This window comes from Onychostoma macrolepis, chromosome 03 (assembly GCF_012432095.1).
Source record: "Onychostoma macrolepis isolate SWU-2019 chromosome 03, ASM1243209v1, whole genome shotgun sequence".
NCBI classification, from domain to species: domain Eukaryota; kingdom Metazoa; phylum Chordata; class Actinopteri; order Cypriniformes; family Cyprinidae; genus Onychostoma; species Onychostoma macrolepis.
The window spans coordinates 38,671,575-38,697,658 of record NC_081157.1 but is presented as its reverse complement, the minus strand read 5'-3'; the positions used below and the strand labels follow the sequence as shown (position 1 = coordinate 38,697,658).

Here is a 26,084-nt window from a genome sequence, read left to right as displayed (position 1 = left end):
TTAAATGATGGAGAAGTATAAAACACATCACTCAAGAGCTTGTCGATTATAAAACGATGGACCTTCAGGAAAATTATGGATTTATTTATTTATTTTTTTTACATTTTCATCAAAACAGACAACCGGTTTTGACAAAACATTGGAGCAGATGTGAAACCTTGTCAAAAGATATAATTTTAACTTAATGTCTGCAAAAAAAAAAAAAAAAAAAACCTCTTAGCACAACCAACACTGGCTTCCACCACAAAACCTGGATAAGTGGTTAATACAACTTCGGGACATCATATTCACGGCTCGGATGAACAACTTGGCACAAGTCTCTACATTAAAGATCTAGACTAGCTGCTGAGAAGATCTTCAAGCATATTGCACAAAACAATGATCAGGATCAGCCTTAACACTTTTTATTTAGGCCTATTTAAATGTATTTGTTTATTTTATTAATTTTTCGTACACTTTCTTGATTGCTGGGATTTTAAAGAGGGAGGGGGGGTAGGTGGGCAAGTTGCTGATATATGCAAAGTTTTCTTGTTTGCATTCTGGTTTGTATATTGTTAATAATAATAATAAAAAAAGCTTTCATTTTAAAAATGACCTCTTCTTTAATTTCCTTCCCCTTCTTTAAAATTTACATTTTCATATTTATTTTTTGTTTGTTTTTAGGTTTATTATAGGCATATATTTTAATTTATGTGAAGTAGCCCATCAGTTGGTCTGAGATTTTTTTTTTTTTTAGGCCTACAACAAAATGTTTTCATTTTGACAAAATAATGAGAAAATCCAATTAAATATCGACCATATAGCTCCCATTCCTCTGAAAGTGGAAATGTTGCTGTTTATTAGCTACATAAAGAAAAGAAAAAACGGGACATGTCTGAAGAAGAATCAATAAGCGATTTTTGCTAAATGATTGCTAAATAAAATAATAAATTACAATTCCGTAATATTATACAACACGCACACTGCATAACCAATATGGGTTCTGGTATCAGTAATAAAAATATAACATAACAAAATATTAAACAACAACAAAAAAAAAAAATATATATATATATATATATATAGGATGAAACCGCTAAGTTTCAGTAAACTCTGTCGCGAGGCAGCGTTTGTGTTTACGGCGCTCGCGGTGTGCGCCACTGTTTGTATCTCCATGCGGATGTGACATTTCAGAGAGGAGCGCGACCGCCATTTTGAGTTTTACCTCTAACTGAACATCATAAACCACGGGAGCGGGTGAGAGAGGCTCTGGCCGTGACCGGGCAAAATTATCTTTTCTCCTTTGAATAGCCTTTTGGGATGCAGCTTTGGGGTGAAATTGAGCGTTAGATGTTCAGGTTAGTTTCACTTGTGATAACGGCGAGGCGAAACGTGGGCATCTTTGTAAGTTTGAACTTCTAAATTAGTGCGATTTCACATTCGAGTCTGGTTTGAATGGATAGGTTTTTTCTCCGCTCCCCCCTAGAAGAGGGACAATCGGAGGAGCACACGGACTGGGAATATTGCAGGCAAAGTTGTATTTAAAATAATCTCTCGGAGGCGCATGAGTAGCGCTGTTTCTTCTTTTATCACTTTTGCTAGCTTAAGCTGGGCTATATCTGTGTTTTCCCCGGCTGCAGGTTGTTGTGAGTTCCATTCGCCCCGCACTTCTACGGGGGAAAGCCGGGGTTTCATTCATCGGGCCTTCGTTAAACAGAAGCCCGAGGCCACCGACTACCCTTAACCTTAGCATCCCTTCACCCAGGCGCCGAGATTGGGCGAATAGCGAGCAAATACGTCCGCGTTTCTCTGCCTGCTCCCCCACCGGCCTCCCTTCCTCCATCCCCGGCGCTGACAGCAGACAAGGCCGAGGTCGTCTTAGTGCAGGCCCAGCCGCAAAGGCTCGACCTGTTTACCCCACCTCCGCGTCCTCCGACTCCCCAACAGCCTTTGCCCGAGGAACCGTCACCAGACCGGCCCGAGGGAGACAAAGAGCCCAGACACCATCCCATCCTAACAACCGCCGACATGAACCACCATCACACCCAGCAGCAGCAGCAGAAAGCCGGCGAGCAGCAGCTCAGCGAGCCCGAGGACATGGAGATGGAGGGTACGTCAAGGCCTCGTGCAAAATCAAACACTCACAGCCTTTCATTTAACACCACAGCTAACGTTAACACACTAAACCAGACCTTTAACTGTTTATCTGCTTAATAGCAAGCCACTCTGTCGCTTGTTTTGACCCCAATAGCTTGTTAAGCTAGCCAACGGCTAACCGTTAACTACCTCGCTGCATGAGGAGTTTAACCAGTCAGCAAAAAGTCCGTCTTATTTTAATTTACCTCCTGATTTGAGTCACATTACCCTGCTACTTTGTTGTTAAAAATCACACAGCGGTTGGTTTACTTAAATAATGCAGTTTGTGTGACGGTTATTTTAACTGGATTGTCTTCTATTAGCGTTTGGCTAACGTTAGTGATATGCTGCCTGCATTAACGTGGCGCAGCCCATCTTTAAGCTCTTCTATCTACCGAACTGTGTCAGGTTTTCGTCTGATTATGTAAGGAACCCCTCGGTTACACCTGTAGATCCCGTGGGCAACTTTTCAAAAGCATCCAGGGGCAAGTGCTCACAAATAAGCTAGTTATTTGGACGGACGAGCCCGTGTTCCCGTGCAGAATGGATAAATGTAAGTCCACGGTGTATTGTTTGTGTTGTAAATTGTGATTGAAACTACAGGGAAACGTTTGCTGTTGAAACGATCCTGCAAGAAAATTAAACCGGCCATTTATCCAGTACGTTAACTAGTTCATGATTTAATCGGGCAGTTTTGTGGTCTTTCAGAACATCTGCTTGTTTAAACATTTCTGAAACGAGTTGCTGCTTCATTGAATGGCTTTCCTCCACAGTCAGCAAATCCTCGTGTCCCGCCACCGTGTTTTTTTTTTTTTTTTTTTTAAACTGTTGAGTGCTAGTGGAGTCAGATAAACAGCATCAGATGATGACTGCTGGACAACAGCACCATTTTGAACTATAAGTCGCTCCTGAACTACATAGACGATGACAGGTTTTCTGTGCGATGCCTAATCAGTTAAGTTGCATTTAGCTGTTGCAGTGTCTTATTAATGTGTTCCTGACGTTATTGGCTTTGGATGCATTCCGCATAGGAAGTTGTGCAGCTCGATTAAGGGGGAGTGGATGGCAGTTTTATTCCAAGATGGTGGACTGTATTTTGCACAGATCAGTTTCTGCGAGGCCTGCTTGCGTCGGTGTTTGTTTATATCTGGCTGACGGCGCGGCCCGAGGCGCGTGATGGCTCACCAAAGGATCCGCGAACCAAGTAATTCATTTGCTCATCGGATAGTGTCGGATGACACGGTTTGCCGAGAATAAGAGCTCGGTTTGCGGAGGGAAACGTTAGCAGCGCGGCTATATGTGTTTGGAGGGGGAGGGGGCTAAACGAGCGGATCAACTCAGAAACGAGTCATTAACGTTGCGTGTTTTTCTCAGTGACACCCTTATTGTTAATAATATGGGGTGAGTACCTATGCTGTCAGTTGTAAGTATAGATTTGATGTGTTTTAGGGCATCGCAATGACTGTGCGTCAAGGCCAGCGCGTGGGGATCTGCCGATAGCGCGCGGGGATTTTCTGCTTCTTCATTGTATAACGAGTCATGCTGTGGTACCGCTCGCCATTTTTAATGATTACGGCTTGCTTGGCTGTTGTTTTTTTTGGCTCGTACACACCCGCGATCGCGGTGGTAGCACTCGAAAGGCCATTGAACATGGTTGCGATTTCTTACTCATTGCGTTTCTGACGCTAATTTTTGCGCTGCGTTTCATCAAAGTTCTGCAGTGCACGTGTGGGGGCGTTTCTGATGCTGCTGTCCGGAGACCATTGAAGACATGCACATAATCATCACACCACATATCATATCACAGGCCTAGGAATGCGCAAATGAAGCGCTGCGTGCTGCTATGAAGCATGCAGGTTGGCCTGTTTTTAATCTCTCTCATTCAGGCCTTTCACTGAACGGCAAAATGTCTGGTTGACATTGCATCTTCATTTTTCTAGCCAAGAACCACCCACTTAGACAGGAAGAGAACCTGTTTGTTTTGTTTTTACATGCGTTCTATGCTGTGCTATTGCAAATGTCCTACTTTCCACTTCTGAAGTGGCCATGTTCAAGTGCTTTGTTGTCTGAAAGAATAGGAATCATGCAGGACACCAGGCTCATTCTTGCCTATTTAGGGGGGGAATCTTATTAAAGGCAAAATGCATCGATGTTGTTTAGTTAAAATCCAATGCATTTTAAATTTAAAAAAATGTTGTATCTCATTCATTAATGGTCATTTATGCATTATCTTCACTATCTGGATTCTGGAGATTAGAGATCCTGGACTTTCAGGCAAATGAATGTGAATTATGCATCAAATGATTTATTTAGAAAAATGTACATGCCTGTAATGGCAAGAGAAAGCCATGTAGATAATGTGGGGGAGAATGAATAAAATTGGCAATACAGCAATAGTTTTCTCCTGTGCCGTGTTTAAATGTTATGGCCTGTCCAGTTATCGAAGATTGTCCCAATTGTAAATAGGACTTGAAAGACCATTTATTTCCACTTTCCAACTAGGAAACTTGTATTTATGTTGGGAAGTCGTAATTACAACGTCGGATGCGTTCAAATCCGTTTGCTCTGAGCGAGATGTCAATGTACCTTTTATGCAAACTGTTGACTAAAGAATGTGCTTTCTGTGTTTTTGCCCTGTTTTTTTTTTTATTCAGTTTATGAAAGTGCTGTAAGCACAATTGTAAAATTCCGATAAAACGTCAGGCCTAACTTTTGTACATGCAACTTGGATAATTTTATTGTAAATGTAAAAAAAAATGATCTTTCCAATATGACTTTGAATACATCATCTTTACATAGTGTTTATAGACTACCGTGGACTGTTGTGAGCATAATTTCAGATGCCTTGAGTAGTGCTTCAGAATCTTTGATGGTTATAGATGCAGATTTTGCTTTGTCACTTATGGTGCGTTTCCACTGGCACGTAGCAAGCATTTTCAATTCATTCCTATGGAAGTTGAGTTTAAACGCACACGCGGTGCACTACAGGATTGAAAGTGGCGTGGAGAAAGCGTTGAGAAAATGTTGGGCATTCCTCGACTTTATGCAAATATCGAGCGAAAAACGCGGGCCACAACTAATCACTGTGAAAAGATGAAATGCAAACAGGGTGTTAAGGCGTGCTCTGCCCAAAATTTTACTCACTCCAAAGCAGTGGCTTTGTCAGCGGCTCTGAGCGCAGATTTGGCGCTGTAGTGGAAACGCACCGTTAATTCTCAGTGGTTTAGAATTGTGGTCTGTCTTTTTTTTTTTTTTTTTTTTTAGTAAATCAAATATATATGAGGGTACATGAAGTAAGTAATTGCTATGTGTAGAGTTACACATGCTAAATTCTGATCATGAGTTTTTTGCTGAAAGATGCTCCTGAATGCATTTGTTTACCTGTTGCACAGTGGATCTGTGGCATCATAATCGGAGTGAGATGGCAAGAAATCTTATTGACCAGGGAATTTCCAATTTTGAATATTTTTTTTTTTTTTCCCAGCTGGGGACCCAGATGATCCTCCAAGAATTCCCCAGAATCCAGTCATCAATGGGAACGTGGCTATGGCGGATGGACACAACAACACAGAGGAGGACATGGAGGATGGTAAGAAACACATTGAAGCTCAGCACCATGCACATTTTTAAATATATTTGTTTGAATATTTTTTTCAAATTATAAATGAAAGAACATCTGCATATGTTGTTTTTTTTGTTTTGTTTTGTTTTTTTAATAACAGACACAAGCTGGCGCTCAGAAGCCACTTTCCGCTTTGTGGTGGAGCGCTTTAGCAGGCTGAGTGAGTCTGTTCTCAGCCCACCCTGTTTCGTGAGAAATCTGCCCTGGAAGATCATGGTGATGCCCCGCTTTTACCCAGACAGACCTCACCAGAAGAGTGTTGGATTCTTCCTTCAGTGCAATGCTGAGTCAGACTCTACGTAAGCAATCACTGCCATTACCTTTTCTGGTATAGCGATTTCAGTGATGACCTTGCATTAGGACTACTGTCCTTTGTGTGAAGTTAATACACTTTGGCTTTTTCAAAATATTTAGCAGGCTTCTTTCTTCTTGGTGTTTTTAAACCAAACCTAATTTGATTCCTGCTTGTTTGAAGGTCCTGGTCATGTCATGCTCAAGCCATGCTCAAAATAATCAACTACAAAGACGATGAGAAATCCTTTAGCCGCCGCATTAGTCACCTGTTTTTCCACAAGGAAAACGACTGGGGCTTTTCCAACTTCATGTCATGGAGTGTAAGTTTACATGTTGTGTATGAATGTCTCTGCTGAGCTGGTGTTATCAGAGGTGAACAGAGCTAATTAGATGTTGTTTGATTTCAGGATGTGACTGATCCAGAACGGGGCTTTGTGGAGGATGATAAGGTCACTTTTGAGGTCTACGTTCAAGCTGATGCGCCTCACGGTGTGGCGTAAGTCATTTCTTAGTGGCGTATGTTTTTAGGGTTGATGAGCTTTTGCAAAGTTACCTATGTCACTGTTTTACTTGCAGTTGGGATTCAAAGAAACACACTGGTTACGTGGGGTTGAAGAATCAAGGAGCCACGTGTTACATGAACAGCTTACTACAGACTCTCTTCTTCACAAACCAGCTTCGGCGGGTGAGACATCTGCCTTTCATTATCAGAATCGGAAGGTTTTTTGCTGTATTCCTACAGAATGCAGCATGTACCAATAAGTAGATGACTTTTGTTTTGGATGTGCAGCCCATGTAGCTTCATCATTGGATGTGCAATTTAATGACTATTAAAAGTACAATTCCTACTTTGCAAATTAATTTTCCTTGCTGTAAGTTCCAATGAAATATAACCTACTTTCCAACTGCATCCCTCACCTGAACGAAATGGATGCATTGTTGAGATGATGAGAGATGTAGTTTGTGTTCAGGTGCAGACCACTGTGGCAATATTTTGAGTCTTTTATTGGTAATATTTGGTTCTTATTAGAGTCGTACATCACTCCGGATGGGGATCCACTTTATGCTGGAAAGAAAATGTGAAATGATAAGAGAAAATCTTGATAATCATAACTGGTATCCGTGTCCATGTGTTGGCAGAGCACGTTTTCTCCACAGCAAGCCCTGTTAGTAACAGGCTATAATTGTCACCACTTGTTGTTTTGAATAAGAACATAAAAAATACAATCATGGCAGTTTTTATACACTGCTATTCAATACAGCTATTTGGGGGCAGTATTTTATTTTTTTTAAATCTCTTAGGATTACTAGGGGTGTAACAATTCACTCGTTTTCTCGATGCATCGATTACAAACCCTGACGATGCATATGCATCGATCTTGAAACATGGATTTTTGAACCATGAATCTTCGATTTCAGACAGTAATCTATTTAAAACGATTTCCATAGCGGTTCAGTGCTTTCAAAATATGTACACATTAAATTACTACAAGCATGAATTAACGGAGACCTTGAACAGCGTTGTTCGCGCCCTCACATCTCTCCTTCACGCGCTCCACTATTTACCGCCTGTCACAGGATTGCGCTTGCAGTGTTCATCTCACTGACACATTTTTTGCACTGCCGATGTGTGATCTCTCCTTCGTACTCGTGGCCAGCACTGCTAAAGTAAAGTAGTTTTACTTTTCTGTAGTTTTTCAATGGCTTTCGGTCATACCGTCGACACTACCTGAGTAGTCGAAGGCTGTGCATTTATTGCATGGACGGAGCAAAAATGTAAGCGTCTAAAGCATATGCAGGGTTCCATTGAATGATAAATGTGTTTTAACAAAATCGTTGAACCGAAGGTATGAAGAAAACTTAAAATAACCACAGCATTAACAACAACCTTGAAATAAGAGCGCAAAGTTTATCTGTTAATCAGATGCATGAAAGTAGCATTCGTTGCTATAGCAAACAGACATTGGGCGCGTTTTCTTTCAGAATCATCATTCGCTGATGGATTGGAAAGTTAAATAGTATAGCATTTTATTTTATGAAAATGAGGTTGCGCACTGAAAGAGAAATAATTTTGTGCTCTTAGAACTTAAGACGTGCCAGGAAATGCCTAATATGGACAAGGGCAGCTAAGCTGAATAAAAAGCAGAAACTTTAAGACAATAAACACAATAAATAAAGTTTGAATGATCCAGTGCTAATTGACGTCATTTACTATAGTATAGAAATTATAAAGTATATTTTCTACTTTATTCTGTGCAGAAAAGTGAAATAATTGTTTGTAGTATGCAAACCAATCATGAAATTGCCATTAGGAAAAATTGATAGATTACGAATGATTGATTGTCCAGCAGTGTATTTGACTTCTTTTAGCAAATTCAAAGTAAGAGATAAGATAATTTCTTGTAAAAAAATAAATTAATAAATGCATTAGCATCATTAAACTGTCATCATGGACAAAATTGTGAATCGTCTTGAATCGAATTGTTCTGAATTTGCAAAAATCGTTTTTGAATTGAATCGAAAACATGTCATGAATCGATTCACTGTCTACACAAAGATTCACAGCCCTAATGATTACCAAATCTGCAATTATTTGATCAATCAGTAAATTATACAGTAAAAAAAAACTTTTAAATGTTTTCTATTTGACTTCTTTTTTTTTTTTTTTTAATTCCGGTAATGTCATTACTCCTGTCTTTTTTAGTTTCACATGATCCCTCAGAAGTCGTTGTAATATGCTAATTTGGTGCTCAAGATACATTTGTTGTTGAAAACAGTTGTCTTTGTGAAATAAATATATAAACATAAATAAATTATTTCAGGGTCTTTAATGAACAAAGTTCAAAAGAACAGCTTTTATTTGAAATGTATGTTTTAAAACACAAATCTTTGCTGTCACTTTTGATCAATTTAATGTGTCCTTGCTTAAAAGTAGTAACTACTTTGTTTTTAAAGAAGGATTACTGTCTCAACTTTTGAATGGTAGTATGTAGAAAATGTTTTTGCATGTGCTTTTATGTGACGTTAGTCTACTTTCCAAGTTGACTATGTAAGCTGTAGGTCAATACAAGTTTTTAGTTTTCCTTTATTTATAAATCTTTTGTAGTATTGATTTTATTGCATGTTGTTCATTATATAATATTTTAGTTATCTAAAGTAAAGGTTGATGATGTGCATTTGTCAGAACCTGCTTTGTTTTTGCTTTCTAGGCGGTTTATATGATGCCTACTGAGGGAGATGATTCCTCTAAAAGTGTTCCCCTCGCCCTGCAGAGGGTGTTCTATGAGCTCCAACACAGTGATAAGCCTGTTGGGACAAAGAAGCTGACTAAGTCTTTTGGGTAGGTTTTGTTTTGAATGTTCAGTTTACAAGCACTATGAATCAGGCACTGACACATGACACGTCTGCCAGTTGACATTCTTGTGCGAGATGTGAAGTGCGAGTTTCATGTTGTTCCTTGTCATCGTCATTGAATGTTTTGTGCTCAGTTGTTGATGTTCTTGTTAATTTTTCTGAATTGCAAATCCATTTTAATCCCAGATTTTCTTTCCGGTTAAGTGTGCTATTTGTATGTTTCTAATTATTCTAGCAATGATGCATTAAAGGCTTTTTAGATTTTTTGCTTGACTTTGAGTGCCTTGGCCATGAACTTTTAAGTTAGCATTATGTCTTGTAAAATCCAAAATGAAACTAACTACATGCGTTTTTTTTTTTTAGTATTTCTTGATTTCAGTTCTTACTGGTGGAAATCTATAGAAAGTTCTTCTGTTTAATAAGTCCCTCGAAAACATTGTAAGCAATTAATAGTTTAATCAAGGGCCATTTGGACTAGATGTTATGCTGGCAGATCAGAGACTTGTTTGTTTTTGGGTGCTAAATAATACCATTTTATAAATATTCATAGTCAGTCGTGACTGTTTGTTTACCCTTTATTCATACATATGTTTGAAATATGTGTCTGTTTCCGCAGATGGGAGACTCTGGACAGTTTCATGCAGCATGATGTACAGGAACTGTGCCGAGTGGTGAGTAGCCTAATCTCCATGGATCGCCTTGGATCCTTCTTTTCTAACTCATTGATCAATTGAGGGATTAGTCATGTCAGATTAGATGAACGTGATTTGGGTCCAACCATTGTGTGATTGTTTTTCCATTTTTAGCTGTTGGACAACGTGGAGAACAAGATGAAAGGAACTTGCGTGGAGGGCACTATCCCAAAGCTCTTCCGAGGGAAGATGGTGGTAAGTCACCCGGACTCTCTCTGTGGTTTTGCTCTACATCTGATTCATTTATTCAGCCTCACCACATTTGGGTGTTTTCTCCATTTCAGTCCTACATCCAGTGTAAGCATGTGGACTATCGTTCAGAAAGAATAGAGGATTACTACGACATCCAACTCAGCATAAAAGGAAAGAAAAACAGTAAGTGTGGCTTTCTCTGATCTTCTGTCTTGCTGTCCTCCCTTCTGTTCCAGGAAGGCCTTTATTCTAGTGTGGTCTATAAATGTATATATTTCCCGACATCTTGCTACTGAGTTCCTGAACAAATTCATCTCAGACTGTTTCAGATGCCATTTCATAATGTTGTGTAGGACTGCACACAGTATTGGCTGTACTTGTGTTGAGGTTACTAATGCACCTTCTCTGCCCTGCAGTCTTTGAGTCATTCAAGGATTATGTGGCAGTGGAACAGCTGGATGGGGATAACAAATACGATGCAGGGGAGCATGGTCTACAGGTGAGGGGTTTGCATGCATCACCCTCCGATGCTAACCAACCCTAAAAGTGCAGTCACATTTAACTTAGTCATCTCAAAAATGCTGGTATTTCATGTGAGGGACACAAGGTGAAAAATTCCCCATTTGGAATCCACATCGTATTCAAGTTTGTTGAGCGCTTAACATGCAAATTTGCTGCATTTACTAAAATAAAGCAGCTATCAAAAGTGACATCTAAGTGGTGCATTGATAACCTATTGACAAAGGACAACGGACCTACTTAAAAAATTTGTTGAAGTCTTGCTGATGTGACTGCGCCTTAACTCTATACAATAAAATATGTATCAGGCACAACAAGATGTAAATTAATTCATTGTACTGGAGTTTTGACTTTATTTGTGGTTCATTTGTCTTTTTAGGAAGCAGAGAAGGGTGTAAAGTTCCTGACCTTCCCTCCTATTCTGCACCTACAGCTCATGAGGTTCATGTACGACCCTCAGACTGACCAAAATATTAAGATAAATGACAGGTAAATGAGTTTTTTTTTTTTTTTTTTTTCTCCAATGTGTTGATGTAAAAATGTTCTAATCTTTGTATAATGTGCTGTTTTTACATTAAAAATGTCACCGTAAATAAGTTTGAGATGTAATGAGTCACACTGATATTTCTGTGAAGTAAATTCTGTGATGGTTGAAATAAGCATTGTGATTTATGGGTGTTCTGAATAAATGCGTACCATGCAGAGGGAGATTACGCTCTTAAAATATCTTTGAGAGTGACTCATCTAAATGTTTGTCGACTGAACACTTACTTGAATATGGACTGGAGGGTGCATTTTAAGATGCACTCTCTCCTGTAATCTTTCTGGTATAATCTCTTGCTCGCTTTCACTCATATGATGTTAGAGAAATGGAAGCTGAGCCTGATACTTGATGTTGTGCCCCACAGGTTTGAATTCCCAGAGCAGTTACCTCTGGATGAGTTTCTGCAGAAGCCAGATGTTAAAGACCCGGCCAACTACATTCTCCACGCCGTGTTGGTGCACAGCGGAGACAACCACGGGGGCCACTACGTCGTCTACCTTAATCCTAAAGGAGACGGCAAAGTGAGTGTCACCGCACCAATAGTGAGAACCTTTAATTTCAGGGGTCCCTAATATTTTTTTTGGTGGTTAATGGGTTAGCTTTGTGGGTGGCTTGTGGTTGCATGGAATGTATTGACAATATTATTAAAGTAAAACCTTAAAGCATTGGAGGGCTCCAGACTGAGACTGAATTTTGGTGTTTTATGCATATTGAGCATAAATATATCAAGCAGTGACTGTTTCCTTTGAAAATAATTAGGATAGTTTCCTAAGCACCTAATCAGCATATCAGAACGATTTCTGAAGGATCATGTGGCAGTGAAGACTGGAGTAATGGCTGCTTTGCCATCACAGGAATAAATTGCATTTTAAAAGTTATTCAATTAGAAAACAGTAAATGATAATGATACCAATCACCATATTATTATTTTTTTTTAACTTTAATTTTTTTGATCCAATAAATGCATACTGGTAAGAGACTTCTTTAAAAAAAAACATAAAATCTTAAATTTTGTTCAGCCTGTCGGTCCAAATCCGACTTTTGTTCATATCTGTTTGGAATTCGATCATATTTAGTAAGTGCGAATGTCAAAAACATGAAATATGATTTTTACTAGCATGTTTCAAGCTACATGCATATCATTTGAAATCCTATTCAAATAGCATTTTTGTAGCATTTGTTTCAGTCTGACCACTCAGATGTCACTTTCTCACGCCACATAAAATGTAAACACATCAGATGTTGTTTGTAGAAAACATGCTGAATGTCTTTGAAGAAACAAGGTTGTGTTGTTGTTGTGAAGTGCAAGTCAAGCAGAAAATAACAATATAGAGGTTCTCTAAACACCTCTTTGAGTTTTGGAGGAGACTGCAGAATGGAATAAAGCTGCGCTTCCCAGTTTTCTACATTTCTGCAACTGCCTCATAAGATGGCAACATGTTGCCATGGTGTAAGACAACATCTGCATGCAAACTGTCTGGATAGATGCGATACACAGTCCGGACAATCAATCATTTAAATCCGATTTCAATAGAGGAAACGCAAATAACCAGATTTGGACAGACATTCTGAAGAAGGCTTTACCAGCCCCAAATTTTTGACTGGTAGCGTACTTATCCAATAAAAATGTTTTTAAAAAATCCTTTAGCCTTTGTCATCTTGATGCTACATGGGCAGAGCTCAACTTATGGCAACAAAGCTTCAGCAGACAGAGTTTGCTTGAGGAGTTCTGGCTTGTGTTCTGTTCCACATTCTCCTTTCTAGTCGTTTCTGGTTTCTCTTGTCAAATAAAACGTCAAAGCCCACTAAGAAGTCTAAAACAATTCCTTGGACACTATTTGAATATTTACAATATTACATCACACCAATAAAAATGTTAATAAAATCAGGTGATGGTGCCACCAGTTTTCTTGTTAGTCTGGAGCCCTGCATTGTATCTGTTTTTTACTACTTGTAGTGTTTAGTCCGGTGTCAAACATTTTGACACTTGTTTGATCTTCTGTGAAGTGCTTTATGAAATTCATTCCCACATGCTTTCATAATTTTTTTCCAGATGTAATGTTTGTTTGTTCCTCTTGCAGTGGTGTAAGTTCGACGATGACGTCGTTTCACGGTGCACTAAAGAAGAGGCCATTGAACACAATTACGGTGGTCACGATGACGACTTGTCAGTGCGTCACTGCACCAACGCTTACATGTTGGTGTACATCAGAGAGTCCAAGCTCAGTGAGTGGCGTTAGATATACAGACCTATTTGCACCTGCTGTGACGTTCATTTGTGGCGATATGATTTTTTTTTTTTTTTTTAGCATGAGGTAATTTCACTTTGACTAAGTCCACCCCATATGAAAACCACCCTGTTTTTAGTTTTGGATCCCATGGCTAGTGTTTTCTCTATGTCCGTCTGTGCTCATAAGTGCTGTTGTCATGTCCAGGTGAGGTCTTGCAGCCAGTCACAGACATGGATATCCCTCAGCAGCTGGTTGAGAGGCTGCAGGAGGAGAAGAGGGTGGAAGCCCAGAAGAGAAAAGAGAGGCAGGAGGCTCACCTTTACATGCAAGTACAGGTATGGAGTCACATAATGCCCGATTAAATCAGTCACGCTTGTTTATTCAAATGTCCTGTCTGAATGGAAGATGTATTGGTCCACTTGGTGTGGCAGGTAAAATGGGTCATTTCAGGTCTTGTTTGCAAAGACTCAAAGTTTAGATCGTGAGAGTGGGCTTTATATAATTCTATTCTGCTTTGTGTTTCTGTTTAACAAATATTAGCTCTTTGTTACTGTAGATGGTGACCGAAGACCAGTTCTGTGGGCATCAGGGCAACGACATGTATGATGAAGAGAAAGTAAAATACACAGTGTTCAAAGTTCTGAAGAGCTCCACTCTGGCTGAGTTTGTTCAGAACCTCTCCCAGACCATGGTGAGGCTTCCCTTGACACAATTTCATCTGATTGAGTCCTTTTCTTGACCGAAACTTTGTTTAGCTAGATTTATTTATAAATGTATTCATTGACGATGCAAAATGCCTTGCCAAGATGTCAACCAATAAACACTTGTACTGTACAACTGTAGATTTATTGGTCAACAAATTGTCAGTTGGCAACAAACATTTGTCGTCATTCCACTCTTGTTTGTGGTTTAATATGACTCATAATGATGAACTCCTGCAATCAAATCAGTTAATTACTTGCCTTCAAAGCAGTTATTAATGTTGATTTTTTTTTTTTTTTCATGGTGACTGTCGTCAATGAGCTGTTTAAAAAAAAAAAAAAAAAAAGCTTTTAACATCACACAGAAAATGCGTGAGGCAAAAGGATAATCCTGCTACAGTAACCACATCATTTATTAATGCTGCAATGCATTCTGGGAGTTTACAAATCCTTAAACCAGCAGTATTGTCTATTATGAAATGGTTTGTTCTGACAATTGTTAGGCTAGTTGGGACAATGTTGTTCTAGCTTGTCAATTTAGGCATCAGAACATCATAATGTTCAGTATACACTACTTTTCAGAAATGATTTGTTCTGATAACTCTGTTAAGCAAGCTTGTGTTAGGTTGTTTTAAATTCTCATTTGTTGGTGTTTATATTTAGTTAATGTCAGATTAGTTGCAATTATTTTCTGGTGCGTCCATGAAGAGTCTCAATTGATGTTTGTTTCTCCTTCAGGGTTTCCCACAGGACCAGATGAGACTGTGGCCAATGCAGGCCAGAAGCAACGGCACCAAACGGCCGGCCATGTTGGATTATGAAGCCGATTGCAACAAGTCTGTAAGTCTGTGCACTCACGTTTTTAAACGTCCATATTATTAAGAGTCATTCTTGTTTCTTATGTTGCTCTCTATGTGAGAATAAAGCTGTTAACTTCATTTTCACAAACAGATGATCGACTTGAGCGATAACGAGAACCCATGGACAATATTTCTGGAAACCGTAGATCCAGAAATGGCTGCCAGCGGCGCAACGTTACCCAAGTTCGACAAAGACCGTGAGTTTCACTGTGTAATTTTACAGTATATTCAGAACCATTTCAGGCAATTGATATTTCTCATTTCAACTTTATTATTACTGAAGAGCAAAAATGGTCTACAAAACGTTTCCAGTTCTGATAGCATCAACCTTGTTTTGATTTTCAGATGATGTAATGTTGTTCTTGAAGATGTACGATCCAAAAACCAGAAGCTTAAATTATTGTGGACATATCTACACACCTATATCCTGTAAAATACGTGAGTATTCAAAGCTATGTCTAATAGGATTGTTCTCATATAGTTTTTGTCAAGATCGAATTAAACGGATGTCGATCCTTTCTGATGCTTAATTTGTTCTAACCCTGACCCAAACAGGAGGCTTGCTGCACGTTATGTGTGAAAGAGCAGGGTTTCAGCAGGGAACTAGCCTTATCCTCTATGAGGTAAGACTTGGTTTACACAGAATTCCTAATGATGAATTTATCATTTGTATTTTTGTGTAGAAAGTGGTTAGTAGAGATGCATGATATACATGTAATAAAACAGACAAGTGGCTCATGTAATGTTATATTTATAAAATTAAATAAAAAACTGGACATTTTTAATAAATAAAATAATTCAATTCAAGCATTAGAACATCAGTGTATATACACTACTTTTCTAATTTACTAATTCTTTTATTCAGCAAGGGTGCATTAAATTGATCAAAATTGACTTGTAAGTGTCTTTACTGTTTCAAATAAATGCTGTTCTTTTATATTTTCTATTCATCAAAGAATCCACAAAAATATGAAGCATCATAACTGTTTTCAACATTAAATAAAATGTTAATTAAAATAATAAAAATGTTTATTTAAATTTTAAAAATGTACAATGTTGGTTTTATTTCATGCATTCATAATGGTTAGTGTAAATGTGTTCTGTCAGCTTTATATAGGAAGATGGCGCTAAAACATGATGCATTCTGTTACAGGAAGTTAAACCGAATTTAACAGAGCGAATACAAGACTATGATGTCTCCCTGGACAAGGCTCTGGATGAGCTGATGGATGGAGACATAATTGTGTTCCAGAAGTAAGTATTCGTTGTCTTAATTCTTAAGTCATTTTGTACTGCTTAACAGGGCCTCGAAATTGATTGTTCTTTTGTTGTATCGCCACCAGGGATGATCCTGAAAATGAAACCAGTGAGCTGCCTACTGCAAAAGACTACTTCAGAGACTTGTACCACCGTGTAGATGTCATCTTCTGTGACAAGACCATTCACAATGACCCAGGCTTTGTTGTGACACTGTCAAACCGAATGAACTACTTCCAGGTTCGTTTTTTAAAAGTAGATCAGAATGTGCCAGTAACGTGAAAAAGAACCTCTGGGAAAAATCTCTCATTTCAATTTAACAGGTGGCAAAGACTGTCGCGCAGAGGTTAAATACCGACCCCATGCTCCTACAGTTCTTCAAGTCACAGGGGTACGTCTTGTAATTTTCGGTTTGGTGTGACTTCTTTCCCCCATGTTTTCATCCATAAATCTTCATTTTTATTCTTCCTCTCAGGTACAGAGACGGCCCTGGCAACCCACTCAGGCACAACTATGAAGGCACTCTCAGAGACCTGCTGCAGTTTTTCAAGCCCCGGCAGCCTAAGAAGCTCTACTACCAGCAGGTGAGAGAGGTCTTATCTTCCACTTGGCGCTCCTCTTAGGGAATATGAGATCTTCTAAGCCGTTACGTTCCGGGCATCTGATTTATTCATGGTATTGGTTCCCCACAGCTCAAGATGAAGATCACAGACTTTGAGAACAGGAGGAGTTTCAAAGCCATTTGGCTCAACAGTATGTTTCGAGAGGAGGTAAGAACCTGCTGCAGTGATTCTACATTCAGCATACCGTCATGCCAGCCAGCCCTTCTCATTTGCAATAATGTATGTTTCCACGATGTTCTGCACACTTATCATTGTGAATATTTTCTCTCCGTCACGTTAGGAGATCACACTATACCCTGACAAGCATGGCTGTGTTCGGGACCTTCTGGAGGAATGTAAAAAGGCAGTGGAGCTGTCCGACAAAGGCTCAGAGAAGCTGAGGTCTGTGTGTTCTCAGTTCAGTGCACTTTTCTTTAATCAGGGATTTCGGTTTCAAGTCTATATTGTTATTCAGTGTCTGCTCTGAGAGGTCTTTAAGGGACTTTCCATGAGTGCGCTAAAAAATGGGTCGTGAGACTCTTGAGGATTTTCTAGATCTGGATGGATCTTTATTAAATTATTACTTTGTTCTATTTGTTATGTGATGTTAATGGTTTAAAACCCTGGTTTGTGATAGAAATTTTGTAGTAACAAGTTTTTTGTGAGGCGCTCTTTTCTTTTCTTTTTTTCTTACTATAAAGGACAGAGGCATTGTAGTTCAATTTATGGTTAATCTAGCATACCTAATGTTCTTAAAAAGAGGTCTTGTTTTTATGACATGTTGAATGGGAAAGGATGACAGGCTGGAGGTGATATCAGCCAGTCATGCATTAACTCATTGACGCTGACCATAATTCTGACCCCTTTCACTGGTCACTGCTAATATTAACAGTGTCCTTTCTTTGCCCTCTCTGTAGGCTGTTAGAAATTGTCAGCTACAAAATTATTGGGGTTCACCAGGAAGATGAATTGCTAGAATGTTTATCTCCAGCAGCCAGTCGAACATTCAGAATAGAGGTAAGGAAGAGCTGATACACGCCAACCCTCAAAGCCCATCATTCACTGATGAGCACAACAAAGGATCTGTTCCCTTGTAAAGCCTCTTATAATGATTCAGCATCTGAGATGCCACTTTTATTTGTGGATGCTGTTCCCCTGGAAACAAGTTCCATTTCTTTCATGGCAGGAAATCCCTCTCGACCAGGTGGACCTGGATAAGGAGAATGAAATGCTGATTCCAGTTGCACATTTCCATAAGGAAGTCTTCGGGACCTTCGGAATTCCCTTTTTGCTCAAGATCCGTCAGGTGTGTTAGCTGAGTGCATGTGTAGGCGGGCAGCTGCCGCTTTCTTTTGCTGTGTAGGTGGATGGCTGTCATTTGTTCAGTTTGTATGTGTCGTGTCCGTTTTAATGTGTGCATTTACTGTGGCAGGGGGAACCCTTCAGAGAAGTGATGAAGAGAATTCAGAGCATGCTTGACATTCAGGAGAAAGAGTTTGAGAAGGTAAGAAGCTTTGCAAATGTAATCACATTTAGTATGTTGTTTTTTTTTAACCTGGAAATATTTTGCACGAAAACCCTTAAACTCACAATTCTGGTCACTGTTGTCCAAAGGTGTTTGTTATATGTTATGTTATATTTTGTTTTACTGCGTAACAATATTGAATTTCTCATGCCATGTAATTCATCTTGGTTCCACGATGTGGCATTGTCTTATAAACAATGACATGGAGGCATCAATCACAAACCTACCTTGGACTTAAAAGAATGAACAAGTAACATCCTTGAGACTTGACATGGCTTAACAATTTCCTGCTTTGGGTATAGTCAAATATTAGTGTCACTTGATGGATCCAAAATATTTTAACGATTGATTAAAAATGAACATTTTTGAGTTATGTAGGATGCCCTTTTCATTAAGTTGCATAGGATACGCTTGTTTGTTTTTTTTGTTTTTTACTTCTGAAAGTTGTATGTTACATTAATTATATTGTTTATCCATAAATACAGGATAAAATGACTTTACGACAATGCATTATATTATGTGCTTTAATGGAAAATTACATACCTTCCTTGCAGATTATAATAATAATAATAATATTATATAATAATTAAAAAATAGTCATAATCTAAATGTTTAGTTTAATTACTTTTATTTATTTGCAAGTTATTGAAAACAGAAAATTATGGATGCACTTGGCCGAAAACCGAAACCAAAAATATTTTGTAATTGTATTAAAAAGTAATTTTGTAGGACTTTTTAATTTAACTCAATTTTAATGACACTGAATTTAAAAAATACAAGCCAATAAATTAACCTCACTTTTATTGAAAATAACATTAATTGGACAGAAAATGTAATACTAAAAATAGATTGATAATTTTCATTCAGTTCTATGCAACAGAATCAAATATAACTTTTTTTTTTTTGACTAATTATCCAAATAATGTGTAGTCCTACAAAGTTATTATCAGTGCATGTGAGTAGAGCATAGCAGGGAGCAGATCAGTGAAGGAGAGGGTAGTGTCGTTTTACCAGCGTTGCCTTGTTACAGCACTGTATAAATTGGGCTTTAGTTCCACCATCAAAACAAGATTAAACCTGTTTTTCATTTTTCTTTTAGTTCAAGTTTGCAATAGTGATGATGGGCCGGCATCAGTATATCAATGAGGAAGACTACGAGGTGAATCTGAAAGACTTTGAGCCACAGCCAGGTATGTTACGCTCCTTTGACCGCTGATGTCTCAATCGGTAGACATTGTGTTTACGTTTGTGCCCACTTGACTATATTCTGTCCTTTCTCAGGGAACATGTCACACCCGAGGCCTTGGTTAGGGCTCGACCACTTCAACAAAGCTCCAAAGAGAGGTCGCTACACGTATCTGGAAAAAGCGATCAAGATTCACAACTGACAAGCCCCCACTCTAACCGACCATACTAAAGACTTTAACCAAACCTCTTGTGTGCACCACTTTTAACACCTGCTGTCTGGGTACACAGGCACCATGTATGAAGTCTTCAGCGAATGGAGTGACTGCTGATGCTCCTGTTTTCCTTTTGAGGCTGTTCGATTTGGCTTCTCTAACTGTTGACTGCCTATTTGTCTGGAAGAATGAATTGGATTTTAACAAGACAGGGGGAACAGTATGTCCTAGACTTTTGTTTTGACTTTTATTTTTTGTTCTTTTTGTTTGTTTTTTTTTTTGTTTGGTTTTTTTCTTTTTAAGTTCGTTTTTAAAAAAAATTGTTACGGCAAGAAAGCTGCTGCATTGAGGTGGAGGCGATGTTAAGAGTTGTCATTTGCAGAAGATTAAAAGGATTCCTCCATCCTTCAACAAAAAAAATCACCGCAAATGGCTGAGGCTTTTGCTAGTTGCCCTGACATGGTTGTCTATTTTCTGGTCCCTTAGTGCAACTAGTCAATTTTCATGTTTACACAATTCTTCTTTCTCACTTAGTTTGGTTGGAGAAATTCAGTTTGTCTTCTCTGGAAATCCTGTATAATAAAGTAAAGAGCCACAGCATCCGTTTTAAAATAAATAAAAATGAAATAAATTGTCTGTACTTCATCTTGCACGTTGGCACTTAATATCCAAGGTTTTACATTTCTCAGCACTGTTAAATGTAATCTTGGTTGGAGTTTGATTTTGCATATCCCTTTGGGTTTCTGCCCCCTTTCCCCCCCTCTTCCATAACGTTTTTGTTTGTTTTCCCCCTGTTCTTTAGCTCCTCTGTCATCGGCTGTGGGATTATTCTTATGGGGAGGGAGGGGTCGCTTGCTGACGGCTCCAGATTCGTTGTACTGTTTGTTGGCACGAGGTTGCAGACTATAGAAGACTGGTTTGGGACTTAGAGAAACCAGCATTAATGAACCAATACCATTTTTTTTTTTTTTCTTTAAGCACAGAAGGAATGCTCCCTAGTGCATAGTTGGCTTTGTAAAAACAATTAAAATTGTATATTTAAAGAATGAACATGTAAAATTAAAAACACCGATTTGTTGGGTACAGATCAATTCAGATGTTCATATTCATTGTGTGTAGTTTTATTTTGGATCCTGACAGTTTCATTTGGTCTTTTTTTTTTTTTTTTTTTTCCCTTTACTAATTGCAACAGTTTGTCTCGTTTAAGTGCAGTACAAAGAAAACCTGCAGATCACATCTATCTTTTTTGATTTTTTTTCTCTCCAGTCTAATTCCTCCGTGTAGCAGCAGTGTACGACAACTCTTCCTGTATATTGCCTTTTTGCTGGAAAATGTATGTTGAATAAAATTTTCTATAAAAGCTACAGCCATGGCCCTTGAAGAATTAACTCGAAACGGTGTTCAGATTGTCATGCTGTGCTAGTGTCATGTAAGATGAAGATTTCAGTGTATAAACAGCACATGCAGCGTTCTCATTAAGGTATATTGCACAGACACATTTCAGTTTTATTAAGATGGTTCCGTTTAGATGCACATATGACACATTTAACATTATTCTAAAGATTAAAACTTTTTACAGAAGTGATAAATTGCTAAACAATAACAAGTCAGCTTTAGCAGTGTGGTAATTCAGAAATTGAATTTTGGAAATATGATTTCCATTGTTTTATTTAAGAGATCTTGTGGGTTCTGAATTATTCTCAACCTTTTTGAGTCCCGTTGCCCACAACAGTATTCAAAGACCCCATGACTTTTTCCAGTTGTTTGTAGTATATACTAGATAAGGATTTTTAAAAATGTTTTCTACAGGTTGTACCTGATAACATATATTCGAGCTTGCCATAACGAACCACAAAATTGTCTATCCTTCATAAATTGCTAATGGAGTTCAAGATTTGTATTAATTTACATGACATTTTCAGCTCCAGAAATGACACGTTCAAAGGAAGACGCCTCATGTGTCCTGGTTTTTCTAGACGGTGCATTTCAAAAAATAAAAGTTCCAGATGGCTGTATGCCGATGCCATGGAAGAAGCATTTTTGGTTCCCTAAATAAATGTAAATTTAAACACTTTCGTTTTCTCATTTTAATAATCTAAAGAACCTTTTGTACAATGGAAGGTTTCCATGGATGTTAAAGTTTCTTCATGAAACCATCAATACCGAGAACCTTTATGTGGGAACCCTGGTTTTTCAAAGAAAAACAAAAATTGTTGGAGTAAATTAAGAAATGTCTTAACCTATTTCAGTTATTGCATTATTTTAATTTATATAATTTGAAGTCATCTTGAAGCCCATTTGAAGTTTGCTGAGGTCCCTTGGTTGAGAACAACTGTTTTAAATGGTGCAGTTGATGCCAAAATTACTGATATTTACATCACGTAATTTATGGTTCCGCAAACTCCTCAGACCTCTGAACCCTTAACCATGAGTCCTCTATAGATATACAATCAAAACAATGAGTAGGCTATTCATATTCATTTGATAATGTAATGTATTATATAACATAATGCAATAATAAAGACGAAGCCAGATGAACACCAAAAGGTTCTCAAAGATTGCAAAGCTTTAGTTTATACAAGCAAGTTTGTATTAGACAACATCTGTGTTGGCCTGAAAGTGTCCTCCAGTCCTTCATATAGTGTAAGGTGCCAGACAAATCCATGAGTGGTGTTAAAATTGGGGAAGGGATGGGATGGGGTTAGCAGCATCGCTTCTTTTCGATGTGCAGGATCTTGCTGCATTTCGGGCATGTGTGATAGACGTCTTTGAAAAACTTCATGAAGAACGGAATCAGACAGCAGCATAAAATTAACCTGGAAATGAGGAAGACAGTCAGTTGGGCTTTGATAATGCACACAAGATTTGATATTTTTAGCTGCAAATTCAAATGGACTCTTACCCGCACACGATGAAGAGTAAGCACATCAACCAGGCATAAACTCCCACTTTGTGGGTGACATTGGTTAAGACCTGCTGTTGGCAGCTTGTGCAGGTGGCCATTCCTGGTTTGCGATCCAGCTCATATGATTCGTAGCTGACGAATTTGTTTTTGGCTTCCGTTGATTGAACTACAGGAGAGGAATGTGTTTTAGTAAGTTTAGTCCTTTTAATTATTATTTATCTGCTTAAGTTTTCATCCAATAATTTATAGATCTAGTTAGGAACCCTTGATTGTCACAAAGTTGCAAGTAATGTCGTGTTGTAAATTGTTTTTTTTTTTGTTGTGAATTAAAAATTTTTTTATTTTTTATTTTTTAAAGCAGTTGCGACGTTTTATCTCATAATTATAACTTTATTTCTCACAATTCCAAGTTGACATCTCACAAATCTGACTTTTTTTCCCTCAGAATTGTCAGTTGTTTCAGACAGATCCTTTCATTCACAAGATTAGGTGCCCCGTAAGCGATTTAAACCAAGAAATCTAAGGGGGGAAAAAGTCAAAATTGCAAGATGCAAACTCAGAATTCCGAGAGAAAAAAGTTCGAAATATGAGATGTAAATTTAGAATAAAACTCAGGGGGGAAATCAGAACTGCGAGACATAAACGTACAAGATATGAACTCGGAACTGTGAGAAATAAAGTTCCAATTGTCTGAATTAAAGTCAGATTTGATGTAAATATATAGATTTTATTTATTTATTTTCATTCCATGACGGATACGGGCTTCCATAAACCCCGCACATATTAGGTTCATTTAAATGTTGTATAAAAGCAATGTAATGACAGTAGCAATGCTCCAATACAGTATACAGTAAAATCCTGACATTATCAAGCAAAACATGGGTAATTCTTTCTACGTGGCCTTTACAACTAACAGTTTTCCAAAGATTAATGACAGGAAACAGGCTCACCAGATCTGGCTGACTCCATCTGGATTCGAGAGTCTCCAGTAGTGGAGCTTGGTGGGGTGAACGGAGTGTGCACATGGTAGACCTTGACGTTGGAGCCCTTGGCACTGTCTATTGTTAATGCCAAGCCAGAAAAAAAACACAGGTATAACATTAATATTTCTGAAATATATATATTTCAGGATTTCACATTTGCGTCACACACACTGGCTTGACTGTTTTTAGTCATATTCCATTATCATGAGTCATTCAAAATGAACAATGATACTAATTGACTTGCCTGGTATGATATACGGAGGTGGGTTCCCGCTTCCGTCAGCATTCATTCTGTCTTTGGCTGGGTGTAAACTGCTGGAACAAAATAGAAGTCTTAATATGTGACGTGATGTTTTACAATATATATTTCTCACATGCTATAATGTGCTAAAGTGACTTAATATGTGCTGCCAACTGAAAGGTCCTATGTTAAAACCCCAAAAACGTAAGGTCACATCGGGACCAAAAAAAGTCACACTGTGAGCAAGGCTCTCTAAAACTGTACTATACTGTAATATACCATAAATGTGATTATGTACTGGTAACTTGAATTGTCTGTTACTGGTAAATAAAAACATGAGAAAATTCTCAGTAAAGATGCTGAAATGGGCAGAACACCTTCAAAGGACGCCATGTAACCTGAACGCTCATTTTCTCTTCTTCAATAATCATCAATATATGTGTAGCTGCCAGCTTCCTCTTGCTCAAACTTGTTTTGCCAAAGTGAATAAAATGCAAACATATTACAAGACAAGTAGCATTTATTATCATGATATGGTAAACGCCTTAGTTAACAAAAAGACAACAGTGTTACAAGCCCAGGCACTGATTGATACAGATGTCCACCCAAAGACAAAAGAGGAATGTTGTTCTGCTGCATGCCTGACTGAGTTACTAATACTCGAATAACCCTGTTGCTTCTCATGGAAAATAAGAGCCAATTTTTACAGCAATATGATATTGTATGGCGTATAGACCGAAAAACATACAAGCTCCAGAAACTGTTAGGATTGAGGGATAGTTTGGACATAAAACAGCCCGAGTTTGTCATTTGCGATAATTGATCAAATCTCTGTTTTGATTTACTCTCAAATGGAATCTTGTTTTCACTTCTAGACAAGATTTTCACAAGAACAGGAACTTCTCTAACCAATTATATATATATATCAGATTGACACCAGAACATCAAATATTTCCAATATATTTATGTCAACACGGATATAAATGATAGTAAAGCTATTTTGATTAGCTTTACTATCTAGGTGTGTAGCAGTAGGAGGTGACCTGGAAACGTCAAATAGCCTAAATGCGTCAGTTGTTTTACTATAGCTAAAGTACACAAAGTTAAAAAGCACCAGTCAGCCGTCAGGTCAGCTTTGATCACTGCACTGTCTTTTTATTAAATGACGCATTTTAACTCCTGCTGTTCAGCCATAACAAAGAGTAACAGTCATCATAACAAGGCCTCAAAATCTTTCATTTAAATTTCTGAAATCCCTCTTTGTTGTGTCTTGTACTAGTCCAGAAAATGTGCTTGCAACTCAAACAATTCTGATTTTATTGCCTCCTTAAGATAACTCACTTGTTGTATTCATAATTTGTAAGTCGCTAAATGATATTTAATTTACCTTCAGATAAATTGCTTTAATTTTAAATATAAAGAGTACAGTATTACAACAATAATCTGTGAACAAGGACAGTTACTTCACAGCGCATAACATGTATGATCATTATTTTTTTAAACTTGTCTTCTGATTTGAAACAAATCAGCCATTAAATCATAAGAAAAAACCTTAATCAACAGCCGTCATTCCAATTGAATTCAATAAACCATTCGAAATAAAATCCTGAAAGTAATATAAACAGCAATGGCAAACTGTTTATAGCTCAGTTTTACCTCCTAAACCTGACCCTCTTCTAAGATCATGATAATAAACGCCACCTAAATCCAGAACTGCTCCAAAACTCCAGACAGTCTAGTTAGTAAATTTCCTTGAGCAGAGAGCTTTCTTACCTGTCTTGTTGAGGCTGTCGCTGATGGTTAGACTAAAACCAGTTTCTATGGCGTTTACAAGCTTTTCATAGTCACTCAGCTACTCCACCCCTGCCTACTTATAATACATTAACATATTCTGTCACCTTTTATGAATGCTGTTGTGATAGAAACAGGAAGAAGGCTGTGTTTTTTCCACATCTGTCATTGAAAACGTCTCTGAATAACCAGTTTTGCTGACAGCAGTCAGTGGCGGGCGATATGAATGTAAACATACTACTTCTCGACTGAAAAT

General features: G+C 38.1%; 2 protein-coding genes across 8 annotated transcripts; one reads left to right on the top strand and one right to left on the bottom strand.

Moving 5' to 3' along the window:
• The first annotated feature begins 1,696 nt into the window (after positions 1 to 1,696).
• Positions 1,697 to 21,189, top strand: usp7 (ubiquitin specific peptidase 7 (herpes virus-associated)). Of its 6 annotated transcripts, none has more exons than XM_058769779.1 (31): positions 1,697 to 2,089; positions 5,600 to 5,704; positions 5,838 to 6,036; positions 6,213 to 6,351; positions 6,439 to 6,527; positions 6,608 to 6,716; positions 9,241 to 9,371; positions 10,002 to 10,056; positions 10,192 to 10,272; positions 10,362 to 10,452; positions 10,686 to 10,768; positions 11,168 to 11,277; positions 11,697 to 11,874; positions 13,414 to 13,558; positions 13,768 to 13,898; positions 14,120 to 14,254; positions 15,003 to 15,104; positions 15,216 to 15,321; positions 15,470 to 15,562; positions 15,680 to 15,747; positions 16,278 to 16,378; positions 16,468 to 16,621; positions 16,705 to 16,772; positions 16,857 to 16,965; positions 17,074 to 17,151; positions 17,285 to 17,385; positions 17,901 to 18,000; positions 18,170 to 18,289; positions 18,416 to 18,487; positions 19,608 to 19,698; positions 19,790 to 21,188. In XM_058769779.1, the coding sequence occupies exons 1-31, from the start codon at positions 2,008 to 2,010 to the stop codon at positions 19,894 to 19,896; spliced, it is 3,333 nt and encodes a 1,110-aa protein (XP_058625762.1). In that variant the 5' UTR covers positions 1,697 to 2,007; the 3' UTR covers positions 19,897 to 21,188. The 6 variants fall into 6 exon arrangements, with proteins under 6 accessions (XP_058625762.1, XP_058625756.1, XP_058625759.1 ...); XM_058769773.1 differs by having other exon boundaries at positions 1,875 to 2,089; positions 11,697 to 11,853; positions 19,790 to 21,189; XM_058769776.1 differs by lacking the exon at positions 1,697 to 2,089 and adding an exon at positions 2,650 to 2,668.
• On the bottom strand, positions 21,061 to 25,895 carry si:ch211-157c3.4 (Lipopolysaccharide-induced tumor necrosis factor-alpha factor homolog-like). Of its 2 annotated transcripts, none has more exons than XM_058769780.1 (5): positions 25,811 to 25,895; positions 24,037 to 24,108; positions 23,764 to 23,867; positions 22,811 to 22,979; positions 21,061 to 22,724 (listed from the first exon to the last, which is right to left on the bottom strand). In XM_058769780.1, exons 2-5 carry the CDS (start codon positions 24,084 to 24,086, stop codon positions 22,610 to 22,612), a joined length of 438 nt encoding a protein of 145 aa, XP_058625763.1. In that variant the 5' UTR covers positions 24,087 to 24,108; positions 25,811 to 25,895; the 3' UTR covers positions 21,061 to 22,609. The 2 variants fall into 2 exon arrangements, with proteins under 2 accessions (XP_058625763.1, XP_058625764.1); XM_058769781.1 differs by having other exon boundaries at positions 24,037 to 24,111; positions 25,811 to 25,868.
• Positions 25,896 to 26,084: the final 189 nt, after the last annotated feature.

What these genes read in the sequence shown, in the direction of transcription:
- usp7 (XM_058769779.1), top strand. Translation starts at nt 2,008, where the DNA reads ATGAACCACCATCACACCCAGCAGCAGCAGCAGAAAGCCGGCGAGCAG. An exon ending in TGAGTGTCACCGCACCAATA is followed by an intron (nt 11,875 to 13,413) that starts GTGAGAACCTTT and finishes TTCCTCTTGCAG; the next exon opens with TGGTGTAAGTTCGACGATGA. An exon ending in AGAACCTCTCCCAGACCATG is followed by an intron (nt 14,255 to 15,002) that starts GTGAGGCTTCCC and finishes TTTCTCCTTCAG; the next exon opens with GGTTTCCCACAGGACCAGAT.
- si:ch211-157c3.4 (XM_058769780.1), bottom strand. Translation starts at nt 24,086, where the DNA reads ATGAATGCTGACGGAAGCGGGAACCCACCTCCGTATATCATACCAGGC. An exon ending in GATGGAGTCAGCCAGATCTG is followed by an intron (nt 22,980 to 23,763) that starts GTGAGCCTGTTT and finishes CCTCTCCTGTAG; the next exon opens with TTCAATCAACGGAAGCCAAA. An exon ending in TTACTCTTCATCGTGTGCGG is followed by an intron (nt 22,725 to 22,810) that starts GTAAGAGTCCAT and finishes CCTCATTTCCAG; the next exon opens with GTTAATTTTATGCTGCTGTC.